General features: G+C 35.1%; 1 protein-coding gene across 1 annotated transcript in view; it reads left to right on the top strand.

Annotated features, from left to right (window-relative positions):
- Positions 1–17,449, top strand: part of LOC145675696 (lachesin-like) — an 866,246-nt gene that overhangs the window by 534,631 nt on the left and 314,166 nt on the right. Inside the window, exon 3 of the mRNA XM_081746303.1 lies at positions 4,545–4,660. Coding sequence (XP_081602429.1) covers positions 4,545–4,660 — 116 coding nt within the window. The remainder of the gene's footprint in view (positions 1–4,544; positions 4,661–17,449) is intronic.

Genomic DNA, 17,449 nt, shown 5'->3' with positions numbered 1-17,449 from the left:
GATCCTAAATATATAGCATTGTATACTTTGTCGGAAATTTGTATCACTTGATTTACTTAATGTATCCACAGTTTGCAGTATTACAGACACAGTGAATTATCGTGTATTTGATTTTCTCCGCATTTACGTCTAAATACATGTCCCTGTAGGCTTTTAATAAAACCTCTGCTATTTCTCTCAATTTTCATCATATATCTGAGTCAGTTAAAAGCAGTAGCTTGCTATAAGAATAGCAAGTTTGCATAGGAATATCGTTATAAGATAAGACAGTAGCCAACTCACAGAGAAATAAATAATGCCTGTCTCATGAGGTGGTCTTGTTGATACGTTTATACATGACTCTATTCACTGCAAAACTTATTTGATCCAAAATTGACAACATTATATATTCATGAATATAAGCCTTTCAGTTTTTAATTCACTGATATGTTGAAAGTTTTCAATGTTTTTGTAGCCCCATTCCCAGACAATTCGAAACGATGGCTGTAAAAACCAATACACACTAAGTCCACTCTCTACATTGAAGGATTTTGTCTTGTTTATTAAGCAAGGTGACATTTGAAAAATGAAATGAAATCTTTAAGTTTTACGTCCCACGCTTATGCCGGTTAGGCTAAAGGAGACGGTGATGATGAATAATGAATAAACGGTGGAATGAAGAAAGTGGGAGGAAACGGGAGAACCCCGAGAAAACCCACGCACACGGTGTTTGTCCACCACAAAGTTCACTTGGCGGCGGCTGGGATCGAACCCGGGATCCCAACCACCAGAGGTGGACGCTCTACCACTGAGCTACCGCGGCCCCCAAGATGACATTTGAATTTGAGTTTTCCACATATATAACTTTAATCCATATAATCTTATTTAAGTGGCATAATTTTGGGATACAACACTTCAAAATGTCTCTTCATTTCATTTTGCAGAAGATTCTAACCACTTCTCAAGTTATTCTAACATTTCGTGCTTTCATCGAAGATCGTATCTGTGGTTATTATTATTATTATTATTATTATTATTATTATTATTATTATTATTATTATTATTATTATTATTAAACAATAGTTTTGTCTCCCTTAAAATTCACATACCTAACAAGCTTCCTTCCATCCTCAATTATGCTTAAAAATATTATCTTTCCTGTATATGCTATACCATAGTGTCTTGCGTGGGAGACCCAAGTTTCGATTCCCGGCGGGAGCTCATGTGGTTCGGATCCCACGTTAATCAGTAGGTTCCGTCCCTGCTGAAAGGGACGTTAAACCCAAAATCAACCATAGTGTCTTACATCAAATTCATCATATTTCGCATCTATCAGTGCAAGTATTCTACCAAATTGCTGTTAATTAATATTTGTAAGATGTTTTGTCACTATATCTTACTATTTTCTTTAAATTAAAACATTTTTTATTTCATTATTTTATTAATATATTTATTGTTCTGAAAACATTGAAGAGTTTGGAAACATTGCAATTATTTCATATTATGTTCTTTTGTGAAAAGTAATTAAAAGCAAAGATTTTTTTAAAGTTATGTACTATACGTATACCGAATAAGTTAAAACTTTTCAAACAGCCGGATTTGAGACAACATAAAGTTTGGACCTATTATTTTGCCACGAGAGTATTGCTGCCTTGTGACAGAGGTACTCCTATGTAAAGTATAGAATTTGAAGATATTTGGATATATCAAATTATAGTTCTTAAAATGAGCACTTCTTCTTTTTCACCGCAACCATAGGTTGGTAGGCAACATGAAAAATTTTAAAAATTTTCTCTCCCTTGGGAGAGCTGTTTTATACTTTGATAAGGTATCTTCTTCGTAACTGCAGTTAGATATTCTATCATTGGCCTTCCTCTTCCTGATTTTTCTTCTGCCTTTCACACTATCAACATGGTGATCCAATCGGAGTGCCGAATAACGTGGCTAAACGCGCTGTTTCTTTTTTTCCTATTATCTTCATGATCTGTCGTCTTTCATTATCTTCCTTCAGTACATCTTAATTCCTTTTCCTTTCGGTCCATGATATGCGCAACATTCTGTGGCAACACCATATTTCAAATTCTTCCGGCATGAATATTTCAGCTTTTCTCAAAGTCCATGATGCGTAAAGTGCCATGCTCCATAGCAGTCTTAATAAATCGTTTTCGAACGTTCAACGACACATTTCTTGATGTTAGTAATCCCCTTTCCCTATTGAATGCTTGTTTAGCATGTGCTATTCTGGAGCTTACGTCTTTTTCACTTCTTCCGTCTGAGGATATTAGACTTCCTAAATAGAAAAACGTTTTAATGTCTTCGATTCTTTCTCCGTCTAGCTATACATTTGCCCTTTCCTGTCCTGCTCTTATGCACTTTACCATTTTGGGTTTCTTCTTGTTTATCTTCATTTAGCATGTTTTATTAACAGTTGGTCATTTAAGTTTAAAAGTGTTTCCTGCAAGTAGTTTACGTTCTTCACCATCAGTGCTATTTCATGAACAAACCTTGCTGATATTGAGATTAGAAACAAAAATTGTAATATATGTGTTATAGCATAAACAAAACTCTGAAAGATTAGACAACATGTTAGTTTTGTTTCAAAGATATAATCATATGTGCTCAAAGTAATGGCAGAAGGTTAAAAAAAATAAAGTTTCTTCATATTCTGGAGTTCGTTTTACCTTGTTGATATTTTAACGTTTAGAAATGCAAAAGTACCATATTTTCAAGTTATATATATAAGAAATTAGCTATTTCTTAGCATGAATATACTTTCTCTAATGAAAAAAATATGGAATTCTCGCTCCTCTTCTGTTTCTTTCAACGGTTCCTCTATTCTTCTATTTTTGGAGATATTTCTTTCTATTTTCTTCTTTCAAAGATTCCAAGTTCGCAACGCAAATTGGAAAATGTCAATCATAACGCAATTTAAAGGCATGCTGGAAAGTTATTAGGAAACCCCAGCAAAGCTTGTTCCGACAAAGAAATGCTGGAAATTTGTAGATTTTTTTCATAGCTTCTGTTCTCTCTCTCTCTCTCTCTCTCTCTCTCTCAGCAAACCCTTCTCACTCTTGCTCCACCAACCACCTCATCCCATTGATCATTGTATCTCTCCAGGAAACCTAATTATGTAAGTTTTGAAATGTCAAGTCAGATAGCTGTCATTGAATGCTCCCTTTTTCTCTTCGCATTCTATCCCTTTTTCTCATTCATTTCCTGTTGTTATTGGTTTCTTTGGGGGAAAATGAAAAGCCTATTCAAATAATGATTATATAAACTAATTTCTGAGTCATATTATTAGCGAAGTCCCTCAGCATATTGCTTAAAACTTGCTATTATACTCTATATATATTATATACAGGCATTTCCAAGAAATTTAAGATACATATCTCTCTCTCCCTTACAAAATGTATTCTGTTATTTCTAGGTAGAGGTGAAAGAAACAAATTAATATTATTGTTATCTGTTCTCTTTGTATATCAAAATATCTACCTAATAATTGATTTGAATATGGATCGTTCTAAAGAAAACTAAATATTTATTTTTTTAAAGAAAAAACATTACTGTACATAGATGTTTTTGCATAGTTCAAATTAATATAACAAACACCATGGAGTGAAATGAGAAACTTGAAGAAACATATTATTGTACAAATTGAAAAACGATATTTCAACCACGAAACAGGGGTAAAAGTGAAGGGGACAGTGGGGAGATGAAATTGCCCCACTTCCAGAAAATGTCTGTGGCGTCCCTCCACTTCCTAAAAGAAATTATAATGAGCAAAGATAGGCACGGGGAACGGCTTGATATCATGTGTTGCCTCACCTTTTCAGATTCACCTTTTCCTCTGCCACGGAACATTGTCGATAGCTATATATATTACTTCTGTGAAAAGTATATCTCTAAACAGATAAGTCTTCAGGATTTAAACAAAGTGGTGGCCACATTTAAAAGTGGTTAGGAAGTGGATGTGCTGCAGGAATGGATGAGGTGCACCCGATTGTTTGTTAATTGGTTAGTTTAACGTTAATCAGTTCCGAGGCTATATGGGACGTGGACCTACAGCTTAACGTGGAATTCAAATTAACGTTGGATAAACCTGTAGTGTATCCATCTTCATAGGAGAAAAACATTGGGTATAAGATCACCTGACATTTTGAGTTGCACTTTCACCACTTTCGCAAAATATCTTCAGAATAAGAGCACATTGCTTAGTCATCCACTGCTCCATGACTAAAATACTAAACAAATAAAGACCAATTGAAGCTACTTTAATCGAAATGACAACAAACAACAATAATGGTAAAAACATAACTTAGAAACAAAAAAAAATATAAAAAATTAAATTTTAGTGTCCTACATGGAAGACCAAGAGGTTAGCTGAGACCGTGTAGCCTGTAAACTTCTTAGTTACAGCAAGTGACCATCCAATAATGGCAGAATATCTGTGATGATCATGATTGTTTACGTAGAACGAATTACATACGTCTACTTTGTTACAATGATTGGTTTTCATCTCTAATATTTGTGCGTGTAATTTATTCTATCGTATTCTCTTTTCTCAGGTCAGCACCAGCCAGAGCCAGAACCCGTATTCCTAGCTCAGCTGGAAAATCATACAGTCGTTCAAGGAAGGGATGTGTATTTTACTTGCGTCGTGAATCATTTGGGCCCTTACAAGGTAAGAAAATATCTTATGTGTATGAGTTATACTCAAATGAATGCAAACCACAAAACATCTCTAAATTTATCTTTTCCCCAAAATAGCCGATTTCCACATTTTAAGATTTCTGTGGAACAATGATATGTGACATTTTGAATGTTTTGTTGTTGTTTCATTCCATAGAATAGATATTATATATTGTTTTGTACCACTTTCTTTTTACTGCACATCTAAGATCTTGAATCGAAACCATGTGTCATAAATGGGTAATACTAATGAATAAGCTACATCTCGGTTAAAGTATCGTATACGAAAGTCTCGTGTACTCAACTCTGTCTAATTTACAGGACAGTAACTATAAAATATAAATTAATACATTAGTAAGATGTTAGTGACATAATTTATGAAATATACGTAAGTCAATCTAATTTTAATAAGTTGTAATAGGTAGTCATGGTATCTAATTTAGACTGGTTTCACGTTAATAATATTGTATTTCTGAGCAATGAGATGTTGATAGTTAAACAAGTAGGAAAATAAAATGATAAGCAAGTGAGTTAAATCATAGCTTACTTCTAGACGAAAACCAGATACATCAGGCTAAACTTGATATTATACTTAACTGACAAGGGTAAGTGAAGTTATTTACTAATGCAGTGTAGTGATGTTTATCAGTTTATACCTTGTCTAAATGTTAATAATCAAAGTTCATTATTATAAAATAAATATCTATTTAATACGTTTACATTCGTAAGGAAACGAATCCCATTTACTAGTAATCATTACTTTACTAGTAATCATTGTTTTATATTGAATTCCTAGAGCTGGTCATTTCAAACTTCACAGTATCATATATATTTTATTACTTTCGGATAGTAACAGTCTCTGTCTCTCAAGATCCATGATCATTCCATAACGTAACAGTACTGTGATAAGATAGATTAATGCAAGACTTCAGCTGTGTCTACTAAACATAGTTCAACTTGTACGACTTAAACTACTCCTTTCACATGTCTATGGAATTTCTAAATAGCCAATGTATCATGAAGAATTTTATAGAAGATACAGTAAAAGTAAAAATGATGTTATGGGGTGAAAGAGGCTACGTTTCATAGACTACAATAAAACAAAAATTCCTTCGGCAAGACAAAGAAATTTCCTTAGGCTTGTGGTGCACGAAAGCTTTTCAATTTGCTTTAAGTGATCTGCCAGTGATTTGCAGTGCGGATTCCACGCTGTTCTACGTTTCGAGAACTGACAATAATGTTGTTATTATCAAAGTTCATTATGAGAGACTCAAAGAGAAGCATTTCTTATATGAATGCCGACAAGGAAGCAACGGAATGTGATTGCTCGATGGAGAACTTCAATCAGCTTCATTTATGGCCTTATTCTGATTGGTTGTTTTAGTATAACAACTACTAACTGATCTAATCGATTGTCGTATTGTCTAACTCGGCGTGAAATTTTCCTGGTTGTTGCTCGAAAACAACTATATTTTCATCCAGAGCCGTAAAAAGTAGGGGGCGAGCGGGGCGCCGCCCAGGGCACTGATAGAAAGGGCTCGTCCAATGAGCAAGGAGAAAGAAAAAGTGTTGTAAATGAGTAAAAGACGCGTCGACCCCAGAAAGTAATGGCGCCCTATTAGATCAATATTATTGTCGGTTCTCAATGAGATACGTAGATTTCTTAAAAATTTTCTTACTCGCTTCGCTCGCAATCTAAAAAATTAAATAAGAGTCACAACAACCTTTTACTTATTACTTAAAGTTATAATATACGATTTCTGAATGATGATGTGATGTATAAGGTGCCGAGCAATGACTTATAGTTTACGCAGGAGCATTTTCAAAATCAGAAACGGCCAAAGTCTGAAATACGTGTTCGGTGATTTGATGGTGATAAGTTTGCTTAGTTTATCACGCTTTTCTCCACAATCGAATTCATCACGACCGTGAGAACGAAAATATGAAAATTAGAATAGTAAAGAGACATATGAAAGCCTCTGTTTACGCGGGAATATTAAAAATGAAGGTAAACAAAAGGAATAATAACATTTTTCAACTTGAAGTAGTTGCAGAATAGGGGATTAAGGGGTCAAAACTTAACCCAAAGACTTTAGACTTTTTCAAACACTGATCACTAAATTCCATTGACGTATGAAATACTTCCAATTTGAAGGAAGTTTTGGGATAATTTTTCAACTTTTTTGTATCGTCAGGATATTTTTTGTGCACACGTGTCTAGTCACGATTTTTAACAATTAGAAGCATACAGTTTCTAATGCATTGAAATTTCATTCCTTATCGATAGTATGAAATTTTGTAAATAGTAGTAAACTTCCTTAAGTGTTCTCCAAGTGGATTTGTATACAACCAAAGGCACTTTTGTCAAGCTTAACAAAACGTCCAAAATAAGACTCTTGAAAATAGCTCTTACTTGCGAAAGAATACATAATGATCGTTTTTGTTTGTTGCAATAGTCTTTCCAACCAGATTAGTAAAAATTAATCATAACATAACAACAAAAGCTGCTTTTCTTATATGTAAAAAAAATCTTGGTAAGATGAATGTAGAGGGTGCCGAATTTTACTTCGCCCCGGGCGCCGGGCTCTGTTTTCACGATACAAGGAGACCTTCAGTTCTTATCTTTGGAAGTTCGAAACTAAAAACTTAATGTAAAATCCCAAAACTTACAAATAACCGCTTTTATAATTAAGAAGGATGCAGAATGGGAGAAATACTTTTTATTTAAAGACTAGTAACTTTAACTATTTCGCCAACTATCAACTAGGCTTCATCAGACTACCTGTGAAAGTATCTGATGGAAGTATCTCTAAAGTAGAAAGATATTGTTTGACGAAGTCAAAGTTCATAGTTGGCGAAATGGTTGCACGTTATTAGTTTCTAAATAAAAAAATATTGTATTGTTCAGCAAGTAGCTTAATCGAAATCAAAACGGGAGCCTTTCTTTGGAGTTCTCATTTGTAAGAAGATTTTATTATTAAAATATCTGTCATCATTAAACCCAGTAGACGCTCTTGACAATAAATATATTGTACTATTGACACCAATAGAACATTGTAAAAGATAATGACTTCGTTAATGTTTAGGAGTGTAGTTTAAAACACTGAAATGCTGAATTCTGAAAACGTTTCAAATCCTTCTCGAGAGTAGATTCAAAATCTTGAATGAGTCTGGATTTGTTTCGGGTGTGCTTTGTAACTTTTAGGATAGTTTATGATATTGAATGACAATATGCTATAAACTTACAGAATACTTATAGTACAATACAGATTTTGTATTTGAACTAGGTCATCACATTATAACTCCCACAATTAAAAATCACTTCTGCCTGTACAGGAGATTATCAAGTTAGAGTGTTCTCTCACTTTCATGTTTTTTTAAAATTCACACACTCAGCACCCGTGTGATGAGGATGCTGAAACTGACTCCATATGTACTTTACAAATAAACGTAGTGTAAACATTATTTTCCAACACATTACCTCAATTGATTTGTTCTGTAAACACATGACAAATCACTTAGAAATGGTCCCATTTTAAGCTTCAGTTACAGCACTATGTTTCAAGAATGTCCATTAAACCGCTGTTTGAAATCCCAACTCTAACTGTGGACGTTCAACAAAGCATTCAGGGGTATGGACATTACTTCATTAAATGCAACGTAGAGAGAAAGAGGAAGAGAGAAACAGAGAAGACACACATACACACACAGAGCGAGAATGTGAACAGGTGTGTAACCGTTGGATACTCTGAAACCTGCTGGTGGAACAATGTTAAGCATGGAGTAATTAAAGGAAAAGGGACAAAATTTCCATTATATTACAAGTTCTGATTTTAGTTTTCTTTCTGAAAAACAGAAAAATAGTGATATGTTGCTATACTAAAAATTTGAATACAAAAAATGTGTTTGGTTTGCTTTATTTTATTCTACCCATACTCTGTGTACTCGCAGGGATCTATTTACTCAAAGGTGAACCTAATATTACGTTTTTGGCAAAGATAAAACTAAACTTGCTATATTTGTAAAATATTTTTACGAACATGTGTGATTACCGAAGAAAGTCTATATCATATGTTTTCGATCATTTTTACCTGCTGCGCCTGCTTTTAAAACCTGTAGAATCCTGTATTTTTCTAATTCACTTAGTGTTATATATGGTTATGATTCGTGTCATTCTGAGTTCGATTTACGTTGAGAACATATTGAAGAAGTGATCTTCTTTGTTTATTTTATTACAATTTAGCGTTCTCTTTTAACATAGAGGCTATGAAAGACGTAATAACAATAATTTGAATATCATTTAAAATGTTAAACAACGAGAATGAATATTACAATGCGAAATGTTAAAATTATGTTTGTTAAAAAAAAAAAAACTTCATAAGGAAGCTATCTACTTCTGCAGATATTGCAATCTTGACGTACCGTATTGCTAAAGATAAATGTTTGTTTGTTTCTGCATATTTATCCTTGCAGTCACTACACGTAGAAAGCCCCCTTTGTAACATAAGATTAGGATTAGGAATTATATTTCTGGGCTTTCGACATCTATGGCCATGTTAGCCCGTCATGTATGAATAATGACTATCACACTATCCGAGGAAAGGAAGGAAGGAAGCGGTCTGGAACCTATATATTAAGTACCATTCAGGCATTTGCCTGGTGTGAATTTGGAAAACCCAGGAAAACCTCACTTAGGATGGCTCGCCTGGAAAAGCTTTTACATTTTTTGACCAAGTGATACCATCGCGAATCGAATTCCGGTTCGCTCGTAACTATTAGAGATAAGACAAAATTCAATGTCCCGAAACTTGATTTTGAAAATGAATAATGGCAACTACTATATCCCTAAAGGTGTACCAAAGTGAATTGTTCAGCAAACTTCACCAATCAGAGAAAATAATCAGCTTCAAATTGGACCGATTTGAGAAAATAATTCAGAAATATTCAGGGCTATTCAGAGGAAGTAATAAAAAATTTCCAGGACCGATTTGAGGCAAGAATTTAGAGCTATCAAGACGAAAATAGATCACAGTTGAGTTTATAGTGACGGTGGTAAATTTTATTGTCTAATTCGAGTGTAGAAGAAAGCAATAACTTTTTGTATGCTAGGCCGTCCTGTAGTAACTTATCTTCTAGTAATAATCATAGTGAATAAAGCGAAGGGTCTTTCAATTTAGTGATTCTTCTAAACCTTGGGTTTCGTTGATTTATTGATTTATATGTTTATGTTCTGTGTCGACAGAGAGGTTATATAATACGAGACCTATTGTTTAGAAAGAAGGATCAGAACCACTATGGTGCATTTGGTGCTCTTCCAATGGTAATCAAACCCTTAGCCTCGTGCACTAAAGGAACAGACACTAACCACTAGATTACAGAGAGGTTACTCTAAATACGCGGAGTAAAACCTAATAACTTCATAATGAGGGAGTAAACAAGTTCATTATTCAGTGAACAAAATCAGGAATACTGAAGCACTTACTAACGATTTGCAGTGGAATTAAGATAATGGAGAAGCCAGAAACTTTAGCTGACACTATGGGCAAACCGACACCTTCTGAGGAAATAATGCCGAGTCAATTTTGTTTGTTTATTCAAGAAACAAACAAAATAACAAGTATAACCTATCGTACCAAGTACGAGAAGTAATAAAGATGTGGTCAATTACAACAGGAAATAGTGATAATGTTCTATCGATATAGAAATAGATGGTACTTCAGCAATGGTGTTCAAGTTGAATCCGAACATGGTCACGTACCGACGTGCTGTTGTGAAAACAATTGTGAAATATAAATAGTTCATGAAGTAACTAAATAAAAGGAATTCCTTGGTGTACAAAAGGAAGAAATTAAGAGGATCTGGTTACAACAAACTGATAAACTAAGTACTAAGAGAATCTTGTACATACATTTTAAAGGATGATTTCGAAGTTCAGTGGTTTCTATGTTAATCTTCATGTTCGGAACAAATCACTTTAAAGACATGTTTAACATAACAATAACTTTAAATATAGAAACAGAGGCAAATTAATACCATATTTGTTTAACAAAGAATTAAGGTAATAATAATTTTGGAAATCATAGTACGTATTAATGAACAGACATGATACGATTACACTTTCTATACAGTTTAACGAACCAAATATATAATATTTTTTTTTCATTAATAGGCTACTATAATTTCCAAAATTGTATATAACATTTCATTCTATAATATCATGAAGGTAAAACATTTGTACCAAGCAGTAGTACATATTTTCTACCATTCACATTATGCAGTAACGGTTTTGTTAATCATGCACTGAACTAAAAGAATAAATTTAATAGAAGGAATTGACCATTTTGCATCCTTTCCTCCAAATAAAAAGAGACATTCTTTAATATACAGACAAACTATTTCGCAGTTGTGAAGATTTTCTGACAATTTTTTTCATTTTAAAAGTGTCCAGGACAGCATTTTCCTCTTGCTATGTTTTCTCTTTTTCTTCCTTTTCTTTCTTTGTTCCTATCTGTTCATGGGGACATGATAAAAGATCGTAACACAAATTGGAAACGACGTGTGCAGGACTATTGATAAAAGGCTTTCTGACCCAAAAGCTCAATAAAATAAAAATAAGTATATATATATATAATACGAGACCACCAAGCAACCAGCCAACTACTGTACTTCACTTCACTTTTACGAGGTTTGCATTCCAGATTTGATGGCGCGAAGACATTCAAAGCCAACCAAGCCATGCCCTTCTCTGTCCAGCGCGGTCGACGTTATTCAATTTTTTATTCCACTTCCCGCCCGCTATTCTTTCTTTTGTATTTTGCTCGAAATGAAAGGAGCAAGGAAGCCACGCAGGCAGACAGAAGAAGTGGAAGGGTGAAGATGAGGTTTGGTTTGGGAAGGAAAGGTTTTACGCCTAAGTTTCAAATAAAATTCAAATCTTTTTCTTGACATTGGTAGATATTTGATTCTTTTTTCTGCCGCTAGAAGCCACTTTTCAAGAGAAGTGTTTCTTATTTATTTTTTTTTACTCCTCTTCTATCAACTTCGCAGCTACTACGATCAACCAATATATGTATAAGTATGCATACAGAATTTCACCGGGATGATTTCCTACAATGGACATGCTCTGTAGAATAAGCCTAGTAAATTGGATTTGTCTGTCGAATGTTTTGGTAGTGGAATTCTCTTTGCATAGTATATACTGTGACAAATCAAATCAATGAAAAAGAGAGAAAGGAAAACTAACTATGGTATTGTAGACTTCTACAGAAAGGTGCTGTTGTGTCGTTGAAAACAACACAAGGTTAAATTTCGATACTCTGTTTAGAAAGCTACTAATTTGTGTTTTCATATGCAGTATTATTGACAACCATAAATTTGTTTAAAATTTCTATTTAAACTATATGAAGAGGGCATTCTATTGGACTTGATTTAAACTCCATCGACACGAGAACTTAACAAATTGTTTTTCTGTATTATTACTTTCTTTAATATTTTACAAAAACACAACATAGAAACTTAGAGATTATTTTCAGGTTTATCAGAACAATTTTATTATACTACATTATGTTAGTTGTTTATTTGTTCTACTATTTGATAAGGATAAAATCTCTTAATCAGAATATTGTCTATGCTTTTACTGAAGATGTTGTTGGGACTCATGCATCAATATGAAGTAACTGATCGTGTGCCTTCTGTAGCATTTAATATTACTGCTACATTTGCTATTTTCTATCAGGTTTGAAAATAACCTATGGACAAAATTCGTGTTTATAAAGTAAAGCAAGAAAAACAACTATTTATGCTTTGTAAGGTTGACGTTAAGACATACTCTGCATCTGGAGTTGCTGATGCGACGACGACAAAGAATGCTGGTGATGCCATCCAAAGCTACAGGAATAAGCAATAGAACGTCTCGAAGTGGTTCGACAGATTAAAACAATTGAGGCGTAATTTCTCCATCAATAGGTATACAAAGCAAGATGGATGAGCAAAGTTGGGAACAAACTATAGGGAATGTTACTTAGATGTGTTTGGCGAATGCACTGGTTTTGTGAAGATCTGTAACTGGTGAAGTTTCACGAACTGTAAGTGAATACTGTTGCCCACACTTATGAAACTTAAGAATCTAAAACAAATAGATGTTTTGATGTCGCGAAAACTAAAAATCAAAATGAATATAGAATTTTTGATTGAACGCAGGCATCATACATTATGTAGTTATGTATACACGACTCCAAAAGTGCATTACCACCTACAATTCTCCTTTTCCTGCAATAGCAGGCAACCCAGAAAGACCGGCGGTTGGGTTGGTTGCGAATTCGAAAGGCGTTGGACTAAACCTCAAATTTGTCACAAATATATCAGTGTGGCAAACTGCAAATAAGGGAATAAAACAAATTGTTAAGAGTGACAATTTTATTATTGTGACGGAGTTGGATGACATCAAAAGTTACAAAATGACTTACTTAAGCAGTTCAAACAAGATGAATGGTAAGAAACAGATATCAGAAGAAAGCATTTCTCTCTTTCCCCCCATCCCACCCAAAAAAAGAAACTCATAAAAAGAAAAAGTTACATAATATAAAAGTTTCATATAAAAGCCTAACAGCACAAAAACAAATATCTACACGAAACAAAAAAGAAACAAACACAGAATAGGGGACACCAGTGGCGTAGCAGACTTGCGGCCCTCCCATGGAAGATAAAGAGACGGGACCCTAGCTGTAAACCCCATTGTTATAATAATAATAATAATAATAATAATAATAATAATAATAATAATAATAATAATAATAATAATAATAATAATAATAATAATATTATTATTATTATTATTATTATTATTAAAAAGTCGTTTCCTTTTCTAAATCTCTGACTCTGACTCAGTGCATGAATGCATATAGCGATCATGTGTGCACCTTTTGTCAATTAGCGGTCCCAAAGGCCAAAAGGGATGGAAATCTCCAAGAGAGAAGCAAAAAAATTTCTTATGGTAAATTCTAGTTCAAAGTTCGAAGTACTTGCTTTTGCACGTGATTTTTTGTTTCTTTTTTCAAGGAACAAAAAGGTTCTGGTGCCTAAGAAATTACATCATATAATATTGCAAATTTGCTAGTGGATGTATTTACATTGCAATGTTTGGTAATAAAGATATTATGATTAGAAAACAATCTTGCAATAAGTAAGTTTAATTTCTTCATCCATCGCAAGTCTTAGGGGACCTTTATACCTCACCTCCCCACTCCCCGAATATCGATATCGAAAATTTAGAATATATTCATGTCTATATATTTGCGATATCGAATGTTAATATATGATAATATAGATATCGATGATAGCGATATATCGACATATCACAGGCCCAGATTCCGAGAAGTGATGCTTGAAATATACTGGAACCAACAATCAAATTCTAAATAAGTTTTCCATTTCCGTATCCAATGTTGAGGGGGAAGGGTGGGAGTCTACTTAGCTAAACAGGCCATATCAATTATGTTCTTAAATCAGCCATTACACCCGCTATTGTCAAAGTGTTAAGTCAGCCATTGTCAGCGAGTTACCCCAGTTCCATTTGGAGTTTAAATTGGAAACCTGAATTACAAAACATCCCAAGTCCACTCTTTTTCTTCGTATTTTTCGTTTTCTGTTTTCTATGTTAGCACCTATGTTTCAGGGCTATTCACTTGCATAATACGTAAGTCCAAATCAAAACTTTTTAAAAAAATTCAAAATAATTTCAGCTAAACAGAATAGCATTCCAAGTATAATCTTTTTGTCTTTCTTCTAAAAACAAAAAAAAGTACTCTGGTGGACTTCGGATGTTCTGCAATTCAGATCTTCAATTTTATTCACGGTCTTTATCCATCTTTAACTCGCAGGCTCATTGCTTTCGTAAAAAGCATTTGTTGTATAGATTAAAATCAAAAATGAATTAATCTATATTCTTGGGAACTTACTGTTGCACCAACACACATATATACAAGGTGTAATATAAAGGTACGGCAAAATTTCAGGGGTGGATTCCTTATGGGTAGACAAGCAAAATCGTTCATATGACCATATGTCGGGAAATGTATCATTACAGAGTTACGGCCATTGAGCCGCCTAATGGTGGAAATAGTCATATTCTGATCGCTCCTTAATGTGACTCAATTTAAACCTCAATAGCTCAGACCCTAATTAACCTAGTAAGATATTTTTGGAATCTATGTATTTCTAAAGGACGATGCTTTCCGCCTATATATATAGGGTGAGTCAAAAGGCTTTGGACACCTGCATAAGTTTTAAAATCGACGGGAAAAGTAAAAAGTGATGATGGGAAAAGAGGTTTGATGAGGGGCTGCAACTTTTGGAGTGTATGTCATTCATGGCCGCCATCTTGAAATCTGCCATTTTGGATTCAAGCTATTTTTCTAAATGTGAAGAAGGTGTACGTCACATCAAATAACACTAGCTTGAGCTCAGAAAATTAGTGGTGTAATCTTGTACAGTTTAGAAGTTATTAATGTTCAAAAGTGGGAAATTACCTTGTAACTGACCCAGTTCTCTCTGTTCCAGGTGATCTAAAATAGGTCTGACACGTGAACAGAAGATCGAAATCATCCTTATATCAGTGGAACGCAGCTACCGAACAATAGCAGCTGACTACAACCGACGGCACTCAGACAGAGAACCGGTATCGCACAGCACGGTGGCTCACGTGATCACCAAATTCCGAGAGACGGGCTCTGTTCAAGATAGGGCACGTAGTGGGCGACCAAAGACTGCCACCAATGAGGAAACTGCAACGGTGGTTGTTACGTCATTTGTGAAAAGTCCTAAACGAAAAACCCGTCGTGTGTCCCTAGCATGTCCAATAAGCCAATCCTCCGTTGTCCGGATATTGCACGCCAATCAGAGGCATCCTTACAAGTTGCACATGCAACATAAACTGAACGAGGATGACCCTGATCGCCGGTTGGAGTTCTGCGTGTGGGCTACTGAACAACACGAACTGAATCCTGCGTTTGTCAAGGGCATGCTGTTCAGTGACGAGGCGTATTTCACTTTGAACGGGGAGGTTAATCGACATAATTGTCGATACTGGTGTGACGCAAATCCGAACTGGGTTGACCCGAGTCGAGAACATAGTCCAGCGAAGGTGATGGTGTGGTGTGGCATATGGGACACCCGCATCATTGGGCCATTTTTCATTTACAACACCTTAACTGCACCACAGTATCTGATGCTGTTGCAGGATTTTGTGTTCCCTGCCACACTGAACGCTGATGGCATTTTCCCATCTTATTTTCAGCACGATAGAACCCCTCCACACTATAGACTTGGTGTCCGTCAATGGTTGGATGAACAACTGCCACGGAAGTGAATAGGTCGCCGTGGTCCCGTGGAGTGGCCGCCCAGATCCCCTGACTTAATGCCCCTTGATTTTTATCTATGGGGACATCTTAAGCAGATAGTGTATGCTGAGACAATCCGTGATTTGAGACACCTGGAGGAACGCATCCAACAAGCCTGTGACCAAATTTCAGGAGACATCTCCTCCGTGTGCAGTCAGAGTGGTTGCGGCGACTACAGTTGTGCATTGCACGGGATGGCCAACACGTAGAACATGTGTTGTAGCATTCAGTATCAAGATAATTTCCCACCTATTAACATTAATAACTTCTAAACTGTACTAGATAGGAAAAACAAATTACACCACTAAATTCCTGAGCTCAAGCTAGTGTTATTTGATGAGTCATACACCCCTTCCCATTTAAAAAGTGACTTGAATCCAAAATAGCGGATTTCAAGATGGCGGCCATTAATGACATGCACTTCAAAAGTTGCGGCCCCTCATCAAACCTCTGTTCCCATCATTACTTTTTACTTTTCCCGTCGATTTTCAAACTTATGCAGGTGTCCAAGGACTTTTGACTCACCCTGTATATTTTATGTATGTGTGGGAGTACCACGGAGGACTGGGAGGGTAACTACTTGTTTTTTAATTGATTTTTGCATAAGCATTTTGGAGATGGCGTTTCTTGGGGATACACTCATAAAATTCATATAAGCGGAAAGCTTAATTTTTGCAGAACACATTGCTACTAAAATTACCTTCCTATCTTAATCAGAGTTTGATATATTGAGGTTTAAATTGAGTCACATTAAGGAGCGACCAGAATGTGACTATTTCACACCATTAGTCGGCTCAAAGGCCGTAACTCTGGAACGATGCATTTCCCGACATATGGTCATCTGAACTTTCTTGCTTATCTACCAATAAGGAATCCACCCATGAAGTTTTGCCGTACCTTTTAGTTACACCCTCCATATACAAGATCCGTTTTGTTGATTTACGAAATCACTCTTTTTTCCTCAATCAATTTACAAAACGGGTCTTGAATGAGGTGGTCGCACTAGTAATGACATCCCGTAGCGTCGTTACGTAACACACACAGTATAAATAAAGCTAAAAAAACACAAATGTTCTGCCGCAGATAATTCGGTAAGGTGTCTGCTTGTTGAGTGGGCAACCCAGATTCATAACACGGCTTCTACGGTTTGCTTTTTTTTCCTTTCAAAATACATTTCTATATGTTTATATTTCTTCTTAATAATTAATTTCTTGCAATCTTAAATTAGTCGGGGTTAAGTAGTCAGAAGATTAAAATACATGTATGACTACTTTATCCGTGTGTGTGTGTACTCATATATGTATCTTTACATATTTGTTTCTTTCTTGGGGCCGCGGTGGCTCAGTGGTAGAGCGTTCAACTGGGGTGCTTGGGGTCTCGGGTTC

This window comes from Thermobia domestica, chromosome 2 (assembly GCF_964235325.1).
Source record: "Thermobia domestica chromosome 2, izTheDome1.hap1.1, whole genome shotgun sequence".
Taxonomy (NCBI): Eukaryota; Metazoa; Arthropoda; class Insecta; order Zygentoma; family Lepismatidae; genus Thermobia; species Thermobia domestica.
The sequence above is the reverse complement of the archived record's forward strand: the minus strand, read 5'-3'. Positions and strand labels throughout refer to the sequence as shown.